Source organism: Hyperolius riggenbachi, chromosome 6, assembly GCF_040937935.1.
Source record: "Hyperolius riggenbachi isolate aHypRig1 chromosome 6, aHypRig1.pri, whole genome shotgun sequence".
Classification (NCBI taxonomy): domain Eukaryota; kingdom Metazoa; phylum Chordata; class Amphibia; order Anura; family Hyperoliidae; genus Hyperolius; species Hyperolius riggenbachi.
In genome coordinates this window covers 326,574,876-326,592,049 of record NC_090651.1, presented here as the reverse complement: position 1 = coordinate 326,592,049, position 17,174 = coordinate 326,574,876, and the positions used below count along the sequence as shown (strand labels likewise).

At 46.7% G+C, this 17,174-nt stretch overlaps 1 protein-coding gene across 3 annotated transcripts in view; it reads right to left on the bottom strand.

The window, feature by feature from the left end:
- LOC137521753 (carcinoembryonic antigen-related cell adhesion molecule 8-like) overlaps positions 1–16,828 on the bottom strand; it is a 140,857-nt gene extending 124,029 nt beyond the window's left edge. For all 3 annotated transcript variants that reach the window (XM_068241432.1, XM_068241433.1, XM_068241434.1), the window contains exons 1-2: positions 16,559–16,828; positions 5,909–6,271 (exon numbers count right to left, since the gene is read on the bottom strand). In XM_068241432.1, the coding sequence (XP_068097533.1) occupies positions 5,909–6,271; positions 16,559–16,601 (406 nt within the window). In that variant the 5' untranslated portion in view covers positions 16,602–16,828. The remainder of the gene's footprint in view (positions 1–5,908; positions 6,272–16,558) is intronic.
- Positions 16,829–17,174: the final 346 nt, after the last annotated feature.

The window sequence follows — 17,174 nt, the reverse complement described above, 5'->3', positions numbered from 1 at the left end:
TTTTCAAGCCCAAGCCTGCCCCCTTGTGGCTCTGCTAAAATGACTCAGCTATAATTATTCCCTGCAAAGCTAGACTGAAGAATAATTTATCAAGGAGCTTTTATTAAAAAGACGGTTATACTGTTGACAACGCGTTTCACGGGACCAAGCCAGCTTCCTCAGGTCATTCAAAGAACAGTTAACCTTACAATAGAGCCGTGTGCAGCGCAGGCGCCGAAGTACAAAGTACAAAGGTTTGTACTTCGGCGCCGCGGTGCACACGGCTCTATTTTAAGGTTAACTGTTCTTTGAATGACCTGAGGAAGCTGGCTTGGTCCAGTGAAACGCGTTGTCAACATTATAATCGTCTTTTTAATAAAAGATCCTTGATAAATTATTCTTGTGAGCCTTCTATTTTTTTTTGTTTCTTTGGTCTACATAAAAAAACAACCTATTAGTCATAAGATCATATGCACTTTGGGCGCCTCCTCACAACCCAATTCCAGTTACCCTACACCCTCAGAGGTGATATCCTTTGCGGCAGTGGACGAGCTCCATCGGTACAAGGGACCCAAGGAGGTGAGCGACCACCCGTTTCCAGGACGGTCCGGTACACCGAGCGGAAACTGTGATTTTTCCGTAGGCTTATAAGGTGGTTGCAGGACTGCAACCCATGTTTGTGAGTATCCAACTCTTTTAAATACAAAACCTTTAGGTGACGGTACTGCACTATCGGGCTCCCGGTCTTCCATCTCTCAACAGATACAAAGGTCTCTGCCACCTAAGGGGAAAAGGAAACTTGTGTCTGTTACACCTCCTGCAGTGCAAAAAAGCGCTGACGCAGGGACACTTGCATATTATTATAGAACTAGCCGTCCCGCGTCGTAGCATACGCCGCATCTTCTATCTATCTAATAGAGTACGTGCCTCAACCTTGAAGCAAGAAGAATAAAGGTGGGTACACACATCAGATAAAAGTCTTTGGAAAAATGAAAGATCACAGACCAATTTTACCCCCTTCCATGTAGTATCAGAGCCACACCTACACAGTCTATTCTATTGAGCTGCACTCCCCATTAGATAGAAATCTTTGCAAGATGCTGCACACAAAATTGCTGTACACATTCAAAAGATCATTATCTGCAAAAGATCCGTTCCTGCAAAAGATCAGTACCTACAAAATACATTCATAGTCTATATTTCCATGCGGATTATTGTGGACATTTTTCCGCATAAGGGCATAAGCATCCGCATACAATGAATTTTCGATGCTGGTCGAAAACACAAATATTTCTGAAGATTTTCGTGAAAATTCGCCAAAAAACGAAAACAGGATTTTCGATGCGAAAATGACTTAGGCGAAAATTCGCAAGCAACACTGCTACATGCTACATTAGCACTATCCAGAAGCGCCACAGGGAGGATTCCCAATCAGGGATGCTCAAATTCGGCTTCGGGAGATATCCGGATTTTTGCTATCCGGATATCTCCCAGTAATGCTGTGCGGGCTGGGCGGGGGGGTCAAGCTTACCTCTCTGACGTCTTCTTCGGTCGTCCCTCAGCGCCTCCCACGATGCGGTCCAAGCGGCCGTCACCTGATTACAAACACTTCCTCCTTCTGAGTTGAAGGAGGAAGTGTTTGTAATCACGTGACGCGCATGGAGCGCATCGTGGGAGGCGCCGAGGGTCGACCGAAGAAGACGTCAGAGAGGTAAGTTTGACCCCCCCGCCCAGCCCGCACAGCATTACTGGGAGATATCCGGATAGCAAAAATCCGGATATCTCCCGAAGCCGAATTTGAGCATCCCTATTCCCAATGCCCCCTTTTTATACAACCGGAGGGACCGCGGGAACCACAGCGGCACCCCGGAGGGGGAGGCTAGGTGCCGCAGGCGACCCCCCCCCAAGCGTGGCCAGCGCCAGGGAGAGCCGTCTGCACCCACCTCCCAATATTAAAAACAGGCACTTGCCTTAACGTCCATTGCGTTCTGCTACATGCGCATTTATTTTCTCATGGAAAGCATTTTGTGCAGTTTGTATCCTTTGGAGGCAGGTGGTGGATGGCTTGCTCCGGTGGTGTGAGCCCTGGAGTGAGTTGTCTGCACCTGTCCTCCCCCCCCCCCCTCTGGAGTGCTGTATGTGAGCCAGCCCTGAGCTCTAAAGCTCGGGGTGACCCATGCTTCACTCCTTTCTCATGTGGTGCCCCCAAGTTAATGCGCATGTAGCAGAACGCAATGGACGTTAAGGTAAGTGCCTGTTTTTAATATTGGGAGGTGGGTGTGGACGGCTCTCCCCGACGCTGGCCACGCTTGGGGGAGGGTCGCCTGCGCCTCCCCCTCCGGGGTGTCGCTGTGGTTCCCAGGCAGTGAGAGAGCATGGAAATTCAATCTATGCGGACGTTTATACGGAAAAATGCCCGCAATAATGCGCAAGAAACTTCTCTGAATGCGGGCGCTAATGCCCTTATGTGGAAAATGTCCGCAATCATACGCAAGTAATGCGAAAATGACTGGCCTTAGGCGAAAATTAACGTGAAAAAATTAGATGGAAAATTTGCCTGTCAAAACGAAATTAGGTGAAAATTCGGTAAAAATTTATCGAAACAAATTTTTGCATTTTCGCTCATCACTGGCATGTAGCAGGGCGACTGCTTTGCAGTATTGGTTTTTTGACCCTGCATGGTTTGGCATGCAAAAGCAAATGCATATTTGCATGAGCATTGCCTCATGAATAGCCAATTAGGCCAGATTTGCAAAGCCAGACTTGCTAGGGTAGGCCTCTTTTCCACGGACAGTTGATAGGCAGTAACATGCCTCTCAAACTCTTACAACTGCTCACTACTGCCTGGTAACAGCTTGCTGCTGCCTGGAAACTACTTGTTGCTGCCTGGTATCTGCTCGCTGCTGCCTGGTAACTGCTTGCTGCTGCCTGGTAACTGCTTGCTGCTGCCTGGTAACTGCTTGCTGCTGCCTGGTAACTGCTTTCTGCTGCCTGGTAACTGCTTGCTGAGCACACAGCTCAACAGTCCGTGGAAAAGAAGCCTAAAACTTGGTGATTGAGCACGCATACATTTTCTCATGCAAAGTACTTCTTCTTCTTGCTCGAAGGTTGAGGCACTTACTCTATTATATATATAGAAGATAGTGATGGCTAACCTTGGCACTCCAGCTGTGGTGGAACTACAAGTCCCATGAGGCATTGAAATACTCTGACAGCTCTAAGCATAACTCGGGGAGGCAGAGGCATGATGGGATTTGTATTTTTGTCACAGCTAGAGTGCCAAGGTTAGCCATCACTGTTATAGAGGATATTTGTAAATGCATGCTGGTAAACAGCAGTAGTCATGTTTTTGCTGCTCCTTGTAGTTCCTCTGTCAAGTAAAATGTGGGTGGTTGGTGTGCTCACACAGAGGGCCCATTTCCACTGGTGATTGGGATGCGATGCGATTGCTGCATCACATTCCGCCAGGGTACTTCCGGTTGGTGTCCGAACAACCGGATGCGGCATTATGTGGCTTCCTGTTAGCGGCAATGGAGACTCAGATGCGTGCTGCGGAAATCTGCAGCATGCTATCCATAATTTCCACCGAGCAGGGCCACGGCAGTAACCTCTTCCGGTGGGTAGCACAGTTCGGGCACTCTTGCCACGTTGTCCTCCTCCTTCTCTTTAACCCGGCACATGTTTACACATAACACGAGCCGGATCATAGAGGAGGACAACATAGCAAGAGTGTCTGGACTGTGCTGCCGCCGCCCGCCCAGCCCCGGAGCCCCTTAAGTCGGCCCTGCCCTCGAGTCGCTTCCCATCGAGAAATTTGCATCAATGGAAACTGTTCCATTGACTAACAGGAGCTACAGATGAAATACAGTGCGATGATCGCACCACACCGCGAGTAGTGGAAACGGGTCCTGAAACAATGGGGAATAATAAAGGCAGAGGCTTAAGGATGTAGGAAATCTAAACACTGGAGAGCTGCAGAAATCTAGGAGCCTGCCTGGTACACACCATGCAATGTCCTGTCAAACTGATGGTCAAATCGATTATTTCTGACAGGTCTGATCTGATTCCCAATCATTTTTCTGATCAATCTTGTATAGAAGTGATCGGAAAAAAGATCAGAAAAATGATCATCAAATTAAATCAGATCGGATCTGTTGGAAATTATTAATATTTAGTATTTATATAGCACTGACATCTTCTGCAGTGCAGTACAGAGTATAATGTCTTGTCATTTGTCTGTCCCTCAGAGGGACTCACAATCTAATCCCTACCATAGTCATATGTCTACGTAAGTATCGTGTAGTGTATCGTAGTCTAGGGACAATTTAGGGGGAAGCCAACTAATTTATCTGCAATTTTATGGGATGTGGGAGGGAACCGGAGTGCCCGGAGGAAACCCAAACAGACAAGGGGAGAACATACAAACTGCATGTAGATATTGCCCTGCCTGGTATTGGAACCGGGGACACAGCGCTGCAAGGCGGGAGTGCTGTCCACTATGCACATGGCGGCAGCGTGGATTTAGCTGCAGGCTCTCTGTGACAAGCCACAGAGTACTTATCAGGATGCAGTAAACTGTGTAAAGTTGCTGTGTGGGAGGAGCGCACAGCAATTTAAATTACTACCAGCAGTGGAGCACCGCCATGTTACACCATAAATTACCATAGCATGGGCATGTTACCATGTTAGCGCCTGCTGCGCTATAATGTGAACAGACGGTGCTCCACCTGTGTTAGTAATGGTAAAATTGCCATGCATTCCCTGCGTATGAAAACTTTGCATAGTTTACTGCATCTGGCCCTAGGTTACTTATGTTCACTTGAGTTATACAACCTAATAGTCTGTTAGATCCTGTAATGTAAATATGCCCCAGACGGGGGGAAGGGAGGGGGTGCAGTAAGGTGCTTTAGTTTTTGTAAGGAGGGGCCCCACCAAAACTTTACTATATGGGGCCCTATGATTACTAGCTACACACCTGTAGCTACCTATGATGGGCAAGGGAAGTAAGGGTGGAGTGACAGATGGGTCAGCCAGCACACTGGCGGTGCGGTTCGGCGGGGGTTTGTAGGTTTGTGGAGGGTGAAGTCTAGTGTGCCAGGACATCTGTGCCTATAGGTGTCTTTGTAAATCCAGTCCTGGTTCAATGGTCTGTGTTAGGCTTCTCTACAGCATTGTGGGTACTTTTTGTCTTTCACTTTGTTACTTTACAATATAAAGTATGAGTGAGTATAGTAACTGGTATACACAGGGGTGTAGCAATTGGGGATGCAGAAGTTGCGACCGCATCAGGGCCCTTGGGCTAGAGGGGCCCCGAGGGCCCTCCCTCAGCTGCAGTATTAGCATTCTATTGGTCATGTGCTCATAATAATTACTTCTATAGATACTTTGAATAGTGGTAATCATTAACAAACTGTTCCCCATTCCCTTCTTGCACCTCAGACACTGTGGTTGCCATTGGAAGGTTTTGGTGTGCTGTATCAATTGTTATGTATAGAGTGCTTGGGGGCCCCCAATGTAAAACTTGCATCGGGGCCCACAGCTCCTTAGCTATGCCACTGAGTATACATGCCATCCAAATTATATCTTTGTAAATGATGGCAGCACACATATGCTGTCAGGTGTCCGAGGAGGAACAGCTACTACAATGAGGACATTACCAGGGACTGGGAAACAAGAATAAGCCAGGGACATTACTAGAGAAAGGAAGGGAATGGTGATTTATTTATTTTTTTGCTTTGGGCACCACTATTGTCAGAAATGGACCTGTAGCAATGCATTCCAAGCAATACATCATGCCATACGCTGAACAACATGCATTAATATAAATGAAGCCTTATCTTTATCACTCTAGAAGTATTATTTGTATAACATAGAAATAAATTGAAACACACACATTATGGTAACTGTGATGATTCAGTGTGTTACTCACCATAGACTGTCAGGGTTACAGAAGCCTGTTGTGCTGTATCTGTCTGCACCTGCACTGTGTAATCTCCCTCATCAGTTCTCTCCAGGCTGGAGATCAGCAGTGATGCATTGGGGAAAGCTTCGATCCTGTTGTGGTACATTGGTCCATTGAGTTTTACTGGGTCAGACACAGAGGGAATATATGCAAGTATCTGGTTCAAAGCTAATGTGCCTGCTCCTCGATACCAGTTAATGGACCGGATGTCCCCACCAGTAACCCCAGTAACTCGGAGAGTGACAGATCCTCGGATAACTGGATGCTGAGGGATCAGCTGTATACTGAGGGTCTCTCCGCTGGCCACACCCATCCACACACTGAGGAGAGCTGCAGGAGAGATAAGGAGATCAGTCACATAGGTGTAATATATACAGACAGCAATGTAAAGTCACATGCAGTATTATTACTAAAATACATAGGGCTTGATTTACTAAACCGTGCTAACCCATAGCACGGCCGCGCTAGTGATTTTGCGTATGTTTTCGTGTGCAATCATGAATTTCCGTGCGCAATCGCAAATGTCCGCATTCACAGTTGCGCGCGGAAATTCACGATTGCGCACGGAAATTAGCGTGCAAAAACGATAGCGTGGCCGTGCTATGAGTTAGCACGGTTTAGTGAATCAAGCCCATAGTATCTGATTACACATGTAACCTGTGTATTTACTGTATATGGTAGAGGGCCAGGAGAGTGAAGGTGGCAATCTTGCCATTGGAGGGGAAACAGCAAATAGCTACCAGTCATTAATATTTATCCCAGCTGAGCTATCTGTTTTTCAAGACCAGTATTCCAACTTTCTAGCATACCCATCAAGGCAGCATACATTTTCTTCTACAGTTGCGCAGCACATGCACAGCACCGCCTACACTCCATGCCCCCCAACTGGGCATACAAAGAAGTGCACACAAGACGAGTAAAAGTTGTGCCCCCCCCCCCCCCCCACACACACACACACACACACACAGACACACAATTTGGAATGATCACACAGCACCCGAAAAAGCTAGTATAGTTGCCCCAAGTATAAATAGTATAGTTGCCCCAGTATAGGTAGCTAGTATAGTTGCCCCCAGTATCAGTATATGTAGTATAGTTGCTCCAGTATAGTTGTCCCAGTATAGGTAGCTAGTATAGTTGCCCCAGTATAGGTAGTATAGTTGCCCCAGTAAAGGTAGTATAGTTGCCTCAGTATAGGTAGAAACACTTCTTATTTCATCCTGCTGCTTTTGTCAAAGTCAACAATCAAGAGAAGACTTCCCCAGAGTGAATACAGAGGGTTCACCTAGGATGTAAACCATTGGTGAGCCTCAAAAACAGGAAGGCCAGATTAGAATTTGGCAAACGACATCTAAAAAGCCTTCACAGTTCTGGAACAATATCCTGTGGACAGATGAGACCAAGATCAACTGGTACCAGAGTGATGGGAAGAGAAGAGTATGGAGAAGGGAAGGATCTGCTCATGATCCTAAGCATACCACCTCATCAGTGTAGTATGTTGGTAGTGTCATGGCGTGGGCATGCATGGCTGCCAATGGAACTGCTTTTCTTGTATTTATTGATGATGTTACTGCTGACAGAAGCAACAGGATGAATTCAGAAGTGTTTCGGGTGTATCTGCTCATATTCAGCCAAATGCTTCAGAACTCATTGGACAGCGCTTCACAGTGCAGATGGACAATGACCCAAAGCATACTGCAAAAGCAACCAAAGAGTTTTTGAAGGGAAAGAAGTGGAATGTTATGCAATGGCCATGTGAATCACCTGACCTGAATCTGACTGAGCATGTATTTCACTTGCTGAAGACAAAACTGAAGGGAAAATGCCCCAAGAAGAAGCAGGAACTGAAGACAGTTGCAGTAGAGGCCTGGCAGAGCATCACCTGGGATGAAGCCCAGCGTCTGGTGATATCTATGCATTCCACACTTCAGGCTATAATTGACTGCAAAGGATTTGCAACCAAGTAATATAAAGTGAAAGTTTTATTTATAATTTTTATTCTGTCCCATTACTTTTAGTCCCTTAACAAGTGGGAGGCACATATGAAAACTGTTGTAATTCCTACACCAGTCACCTGATTTGGATGTAAATACCCTAAAATTGAAGCTGACATGACAGTCTGCAGTTAAATTACATCGTGTTCGTTTCATTTCAAATCCATTGTGGTTGTGTATAGAGCCAAAAATGTTAGAATTATGTCGCTGTCCCAATATTTATGGACCTCACTGTAGCTAATATAGTTGCTCCCAGTATAAGTAGTAGAGTTGCCCCATTACAGGTATCTAATATAGTTGCCCCCAGTGTATGTAGCATAGTTGCCCCAGTATAGGTAGCTAATATAGTTGCCCTGAGTATAGGTAGTATAGTTGCCCATAGTATAGATAGTATAGTTGCCCCAGTGTAGGTAGCTAGAATAGTTGCCCAGTATAGGTAGTATAGTTGCCCATAGTATAGATAGTATAGTTGCCCCAGTGTAGGTAGCTAGAATAGTTGCCCAGTATAGGTAGTATAGTTGCTAGGCCTGAACTATTTTAGGAAAAAATTGAATTGAGCGATTTCTGTAACGAAATCATGATTGCGACTCAATTAACGATTACCTTCAAATCAAGCTTTGTTCCCCATCTGTGTCTCTCTGTCCCTCTTTGTGCACCCTCTGTGTCCCCTTAGTGTCTCTCTTTGTGAGCTCCACTGAGCTGCTGTGACAGGACACAGTCACAGCAGCGCATATACTTCTTGTATATGCGCTGATAGGCGAGCCGCTGTCCTGTCACATTGGCGCAGCAATTTTTTTTTTATTTGAGGCCTGTGTGTAGCGCCAAGCAGCAGCAGCATGCAAGGGGAATGGGGACTGTAGAGGAAGCGTCCAGCGAGTAGGTGATACAATCGGTAGCCCGAAGGTTGGGTGGGAAGAAGGTGGATGAGATGCCGCTCCTGCGCCCGTGCCACCTGACACAAATGCGTCACTTGGCATCATGGACGGGACAAGTGGGGGGAATGCTAAGATTATATTATGCACACAGAGAGGGGTTAAGGTTAGTTGCACAAAGGGGAGAGTTAAGCTTATTTGCACACAGGACGGGGGTTAAGGTTTGTTGCACAAGGGGGGGGGGGGGGGTTAAGGATAGTTGCACACGGGGAGATGTTAAGGTCAGACACTACCAGGGGAGGGTTCTGTGTGAGAGTAGGCAGAACTTAGGTCATAGTAAAATATTGGAAAATATTATCGACATTTTATTATATTAACCGCTTCTGGACCAGCAGTCTCTGACTCTGGCCCCTTAAGGACAAACTGAAGTGAGAGGGATATGGAGGTTGCCATATTTATTTCCTTTTAAAGAATACCAGTTGCCTAGCAGCCCTGCTGATCTATTTGGCTGCTGTAGTGTCTGAAAAACACCAAAAACAAGCACTCAGCTAATTTTGCCAGATCTGAAAATAATGTCAGAAACACCTGATATGATGCATGCTTGTTCAGTGCCTACGGTTGAAAGTATTTGAGGCAGAAGATTAGCAGAACAGCCAGGCAACCGGTATTGTTTAAAAGAAAATAAATATGACCAGGGGTGCTCGGATACTCCTTTTCAAAATCCAAATTGACCCGGATCCGGATACCCAGATATCCGGATCCAGATCGGATATCCGGATCCGAACTTTTGGGTATCCGAATAGAATCGGATATCCGACTTCAGTATCCGGGATATCCGGGCGGATTCGGATATCTGGATAGGGAAAACGGAAGTGGCCTTTAAATTGCTTTAAAAAAAGTTTTTTAGGGTAAATGAGGCATGTAGCATCATTATTTTTTAAAGGGGAACACTAATTTATGATGTGGAGACTTAACCCCCCCCCTCCCCCCAAAAAATGGCTGTCAATTAACATCAGAACTAGGTTCCAGACAGCGGACGTGCAGCCCACATTGTGTCCAAACTCCAACCGCACAACTGGGACATGACAGTTTTCAGCCCAGACACCTCCAAAAAATTACGCAGCAATTGTGTTTTGGGTTAAATATAGGTGGTATCAAAGCAGCAGCAGTGGCCTGTGGCACCCTGGCGGTGGGAGCAGCAAAGGCAGCAGGAGCAGGGCAATGCAGCAGCAGCAGGTGTAATGTCTGCCAGGAGCATGCCGGACGTGGCACTTGGCATGTGGCACTTTGCATGTGGCACTTTGCATGTGGCCCTTGGCACTTGGCACGTAGAACGTGGCACTTTGCATGTGGCACTGGCACTTTGCACCTGCCAAGTGCCACGTGCAAAGTGCCATGTGCCACGTGCAAAGTGCCACGTGCAAAGTGCCATGTGCCAAGTGTAAAGTGCCACGTGCCAAGTGCCACGTGCCAAGTGCAAAGTGCCAAGTGCAAAGTGCCAAGTGCAAAGTGTCACATGCCAAGTGCAAAGTGCCACGTGCCAGCAGCAGTGGCCTGTGGCAACCTGGCGGTGGGAGCAGCAAAGGCAGCAAGAGCAGGGCATTGCAGCAGCAGCAGCAGCAGGTGTAATGTCTGCCAGGAGCATGCCGGACATGGCACTTGGCAGTGGCACTTGGCATGTGGCACTTTGCACTTGATCACGTGGCACTTTGCACGTGGCCCTTTGCACATGGCACTTTGCACGTGGGACTTTGCACGTGGCACATGGCACTTTGCACTTGGCACATGGCACTTGGCACATGGCACGTGGCACTTTGCACTTGGCACTTTGCACATGGCACTTTGCATGTGACAAGTGACACGTGCAAATTGCCACATGCCAAGTGCAAGGTGCCACGTGCCAAGTGCAAAGTGCCACGTGCAAAGTGCCACGTGCCAAGTGCAAAGTGCCACGTGCCAAGTGTAAAGTGCCACATGCCAAGTGCAAAGTGCCACGTGCCAAGTGCAAAGTGCCACGTGCAATGTGCCACCTGCCAAGTGCCAAGGGCCACGTGCCGAGCGACAGTCAGACAGCAGAGGGGAGGACACAAACTATCACATTGGCACTGCTCAGCAGCACAGCAGTTCTGTAGTAAGCTAACACAGTAGTACTACTACTCTAACAACTACTAGCACTGACTTCAGTACTACAATAATAACTACACAATAACACAGTAATTCTATTCCCTAATCCCTAACCTAACCTATACTGTAGCTAGCTAAGGCTAATAGCTGGCCAGCAGGCAGCAGCTGGCCTGGTCTGTGCACAGGCTCAGCACACACACAGACACATAGCAGCTGCAGCAGCCCTGCAGCACACACTCTGACTGTCACACAATGAAATCAAGCTAATTAACAATACAACAATAGTGTAGTGATCCGATAAAGGTAGATATTGCACCATGCACAAGATCGCTTGTATAAATAATTGAGGGAGTGCAAATAGCCAAGTCACATTGAGACAGTTCCACTTCAAAAGAAAAAAGAGGCCTTGCACATCCCTAATAAAACTTCGCTTTTAATTCAAATCATGTAAAAGAGGCATACATTACGTATTCCAGTTCTGGAAAGAGAGGTACAGGCAGTTATGGGAGGTCGACAGCCGTTTCACGCCGATTAAGTGTAGTGGCGCATCATCAGGACCTGGAATACGTAATGTATGCCTCTTTTACATGATTTGAATTAAAAGCGAAGTTTTATTAGGGATGTGCAAGGCCTCTTTTTTCTTTTGAAGTGGTGCAAACCTAGTTTCAGTTATATTTAAGAGATCCAGATGACCCCCCCCCCTCCACCAGTGTAGGTAGCCAGATGACCCTACCCCCCCCCCCCCCCTCCCCTCCAGTTTAGATAGCCTGACAACCCCCCTTCCCTCTAGTATAAGAAGCCAGATAACCACCCCCTTCCGTATAGAGCCCCCGACAGTATCGGTAGCCATGTGACCCTTCCCCCCAGTATAGCCTGCTGCCCACTCGCCCTTGATCCTGTGATGCCCTAGGCCATGGCCTATGTGGCCGTGGCTTAAATGCAGCCCTGGGTAGAGGTCTATGGGTACTGGAGGCAAACCAAGTTATGTACAGGGGCCTCTACATACCTCTTTTTGAGTAGTTAGAAGGTTGCAATGAATTTGCCATTTACCTTTTGTGGTGAGAGCAATAAAATTATCAGATTCATGAAATTTTAAAATTAGCAACATTCTTATGGGCAAAAGAGGATGAAAAGTTTTGCATCTTCCAGCACCTCACAGACTTCCCTGCATCATAACTCTTCACAGAGCCACTTCTAGCAGCCAATCCATGAGGCACAGAGGCAATGCCAGCTTCTGGCTCCTCAATCTCACGTACACACACTGGTCCTATATGTGCAGATTTATTAAAGTCACTATGACCCCAAAACATATGAAAACATCCAAAGAAACTCCCCTTCCATTAAAGTGAACCTCCACACAAAAAATCTGCTCAGCAGCACTGAAGAGGCTTGGTGTTTCTTTAACAGTTTTACAGCATCAGTACTTTGTTTTTCTTACCCAAGCCTCATTTTTAGCTGCACAGAAGAAAACTGCCCGGGTATTTTTCCCCTGCTGCTGTGCAAAGCATGATGGGATTTCTGATGTTGTTGTTCTCAATCTGCTGTTTTGAAGCAATTTTTTTATTTATTTTAAATTTGAGAGCCTAGCGTGCACAGCTGGGAGGGGTGATCAGGACACAGGATGGTTGGAACTGTGTCTCATGCTCCCTGTCACCTCCTTTCAAACAAAAAGATGGCTGCCCCCATGAAAAAGATGGCCGCCCCCATGAAATCAGTAACATTTGCCTGTTCTTTTAAAACAGGGTGGGTAAGAGATTATATTACCTATCAATTTTAATTAACATAACTAATGTAACTTAATGACAGTATGTTTGTATAGGCTGAAGTTCCCCTTTAACCTCAACACAGAAGCATTAGGCTAGGTTCACAGAGGCAGTTGCATTCCCTATAGCAGCTGGAATGCAATGGGAGAGCCATTGCTGCATCTTATCCGTGCATTACTACGCATACAGAGACATACACAGTCAATAAAAAGTATGCTTCACTGTAAGGCCCAGTCAAAGTGGTGTGTTGAGGTGCAGTGTAACGGTTGCTTTGTAACGCAACTTAGCACACTGCAAGGCACCACCAATGGAATGTGCACAGTGCAGCGGTAGCATTGCGTTTTAACAGGTTGCGGTATGGTTATGCATTGTAGGCTGTGCTTTACCGTTAAAGTGAATGGGAACCGCATTTAAAAAAAAGAGACAGATACTTACCCAAGGAGAGGTAAGGCTCTGGGTCCTATAGAACCTTCCCGCTCCTCTCCTGGTCCCCTCGTTCTAGTGCTGGCTCGCCCGGTAGCAATATTTGACTAATTTAGTCAACAACTGCTTTACCCGGCCGAAGGAGGCTTCAGAAGTCTTCAGGGAGCCCGAGTGCTCCTGAAAAAGGGTGGCCCTGTACTGCGCCTGTGCAAGCACGCTCTCTTGCACGCTCACGCCTGTGCAGTATGGAGCCGCACGTCTTCAGGAGGACACGGCTTCCAAATACCCTTTCGGTGGGGGATTGAAATGGGGAGGGGGGAGCCAGCACAGGATAGAGGGCACCGAGAGAGGAGACGGAAGGCTCTATATGACGGGCAGCACGGTGGCGTAGTGGTTAGCTCTCTCGCCTTGCAGCGCTGGGTCCCTGGTTCGAATCCCAGCCAGGGCACTATCTGCAAAGAGTTTGTATGTTCTCTCCGTGTCTGCGTGGGTTTCCTCCGGGCACTCCGGTTTCCTCCCACATTCCAAAAACATACAGATAAGTTAATTGGCTCCCTCTAAAAATTGGCCCTAGACTACAGTACTTACAGTACATAATATAGACATATGGCAATGGTAGGGATTAGATTGTGAGCTCCTTTGAGGGACAGTTAGTGACAAGACAATATATATATATATATATATATATATATATATATACACTGTACAGCGATGCGTAATATGTCGGCGCTATATAAATAATAATAATAATAATAATATGACCCAGAGCCTTCCCTCTCCTTAGGTAAGTATTTGCTTCATTTTTTTTAAATGCGGTTCCCATTCACTTTAAACGCGTGTGTTAACTGTAGAGGTGAAGCATACTTCGCATTGACTGTATGCTTCACTGTACCTGACGCAACATGGCTGTTACGTACGGTTTCTACTTTTTCGTTCTGTTGTTGCGTTCCCAGGCCCGGATTTACCTCACAGGAACCTATAGGCACAGATGTCCTGGCACGATGCAGGAAAAATGGGACCAATACAAAATGTTGGTCTTCGGGCGCCAAAGTGGAAATTTGGGCGCCCCATATACAGCTAATACAGTGCCCGTTATATATCGGGCATCGCAGGCGCTGACAAATCCCGATATTTTGTATTGACCCCTATGGCGGCTCCTTTTAGCCCACTCGCCGCATGCAGGAATTTTGCCTGCTCACTTCTGCCACGTGATGCTTCCTCCAGGTGGTCCTGTAACGCAGCGCTGGGTAGCCATGGCAACATAGCTTGGACGCATGACAACCAGCACGCTCTGTGCTCTACATTCCAGGGGGGAAGGGGGGGCAGGTGAGGGAGAAGATTGATTGAGAGTGGTCGCAATCGCTTCTGCTCACATGCCACTCAGGTCAGCAGTTTCGCCATCAGTAGAGCCTGCTAAGTTTCAGCACTTAGTTTTGGGACTTGCGGAGGTATACGCTGCTGGTAATTGTTAATAACAATATTGTTATTGAACTGTTAGAAATCGAGGGGGGAGGGAGGGTTCTGTGTGAGGGTAGAGTTAGGCTTGGCCATAGTAAAATATCGGTATTTAATATCAATATTTTACATTTTTAGAGTAAAATATCTGTATTATATAACGATATTTTAGTATTAAGGTTACTGTGCGACCTTATTTCCCCGTGCCTTTTTTTGATGTTCCCATCCTAGCACCCCAGACTTTACCCTCCATGAACCTACAAATCCCCACAGAACAGCACCACAAGTCTGCTGGCTGTCCCAGAGGTCACTTCTCCCCTACCTCCCTTGTTATAGGTAGCTAAAGGTGCCGCTTAGCATTAGGAAGCTAGAGGTACCCTCAGTATTAAAGGACAACTGAAGTGAGAGGGAAATGGAGGCTGCCATATTTATTTCCAGTTGCCTGGCAGCCCTGCTGATCTATTTGGCTGCAGCTGTGTCTGAATACAACCAGAAACAAATCTTGCCAGATCTGACGATAATGTCAGAAACATCTGCTCTGCTGCATGCTTGTGCAGGGTCTATGGCCAAAAGTATTAGAGGCAGAGGATCAGCAGTACAGCCAGGCAACTGGTATTACTTAAAAGGAAACAAATACGGCAGCCTTCGTATCCCTCTCACTTCAGTTGTCCATTAAGTAGCTAGTGGTGCCCATGACTGAAGGGAGATCTCATAAGTGGAATGCAGACAGCTCTCATTTATGCTCTGCTTGAGATGCATAGGGAAGAAGGGAGAGAGGCGCTCGGGGAGGAGAGTGAGCTGCCTATCCATCATCAGGAGCCTGTAGGCACGTGCCTAAACTGCCTTATGGTAAATCCAGCCCTGTGCGTTCCTGTTATACGAGGAACACAATATCCCACTGTGAACTTAGCCTTACTGTTAATGTGTGCATTTTGCGATAATGTACTGCCTGCAGTGTGTTACCATGCCACACGCCGTTACACCGCACCAGCCACACTGTGAACGTGGCATAGATGTTTCATCGCAGTGTGGCAACTCCATGTCACAGCATTGCACCACTGTGAACGTAGCCTTAGACTTAACAGTATAGTCACTAAATCAAGTATGAGTATTTTTGCCTATCTCTGATTTGTAGGATCCCCTATCAGTAGGAATTCCTAATCAGTAGGAAAGGTTTGTTCCCTGAGAATGAAGCTAGCTATATGTACACACATTAGATAAATATCGGTCGGAACCCTACTAAAACAACCAATTAACAATCTTTTGACCAATGATCGTAAAGTAAACACAGGCGACCGACCTTCAAAGATGGCATCAGACGACCAATATTGAGAGTTTGTCGTGATCCAATCGGTTGGATTCTTTCGACCGGCAATCATTCATCAAAAGGAGTGTGTACAGCGCACGCGCTGTAGTCGATTGTTCATAATTGCTTATGTTTATACAGAGATCGATCATTTCAGTTAATTGCACGTCAGACGTCACTTCCACATTCTCTGTCAATTCCTTCTTTTCTTGATCGTTCATGTGTGTATACCAGACGCACACCGGCACTGAGCGGGTGTGCGGGATCGCAGGTGAATCCCATCAGCTGGCTCATGCACGGCTATGGGAATCGCAGCCTCTGCTGCGAATTCTGTAGGGGGTTCCGGCCGAATCGCTACCGAAAGCGATTCGGCCGGCGGCGCCGTTATACCCTATGGCAGAGTTTCCCCGCGCGATTTGCCTGCGGGGAAACTCTGCTGATTCGCGGCGATAGTGGAAACGGGCCCTCAAACTTCGCAATAATTTTGACCAGTTTTCATCTGATGAGTGTGCGTAGCTTTATACATTAGGAGCTTCCCCTGCACTGGAGTGTATAGACTGCAGTCACAGACTTTCTGCTTAGAATACAAAACGTGTTAATTAGATCACCAGGTCTCCCCACACTCAGCCATACATACATGCACTGTACACACATGAACGTCTCCTAGTTCCCACTCTTACCTGATATGACTCTGAGGCAGAGCCAACGCTGCTGGTAGATCATTCTCTTTTCCTTCTGTCCACAGACTCAGGCATAAAAGTTAAACAGCAGGATTTTCCTTCCCCCACAATCCAGACATTTCCCTGATCCTGGCTCTCCTCAGGGTCTGCAGACTTCCCAGATTCCTCAATCCTGGAGTCTCTTTACAAGCTGTATAAATCCCTGGCAGTCTGAGATCTCCTCTTTGTGTCTCTGCCTCCTGTCTGTGTGACTGTGTGTGTGCTGCTCAATATCTGGGAGGTGCAATGGGGAAGTAATGCAATTCTCCCCAGTCAGCTGTCTGCACAGAGCTGCCTTCTAGTCACAAAGCAATTCCAGACATGCATGCTGGTAACAGCGCTAACTGCAATTACAGCAATTTTATGTTAAAGCAAAACTCCACTTTATAATGAAGAAGAAAAACACGCCCTCAGTTCTATACAGTACAAGTCATTTAGAAGAATTTATAATTCAAATGCATTTATATAGAGGACTAAAATGTGAACCAGCACTTTTCAGTGTACGTCAGCTGCGTACCTAGTGAATTTGACACCAGTGCTGATTATTTAGACACCCCCCAAAACAACCAATTTTTTG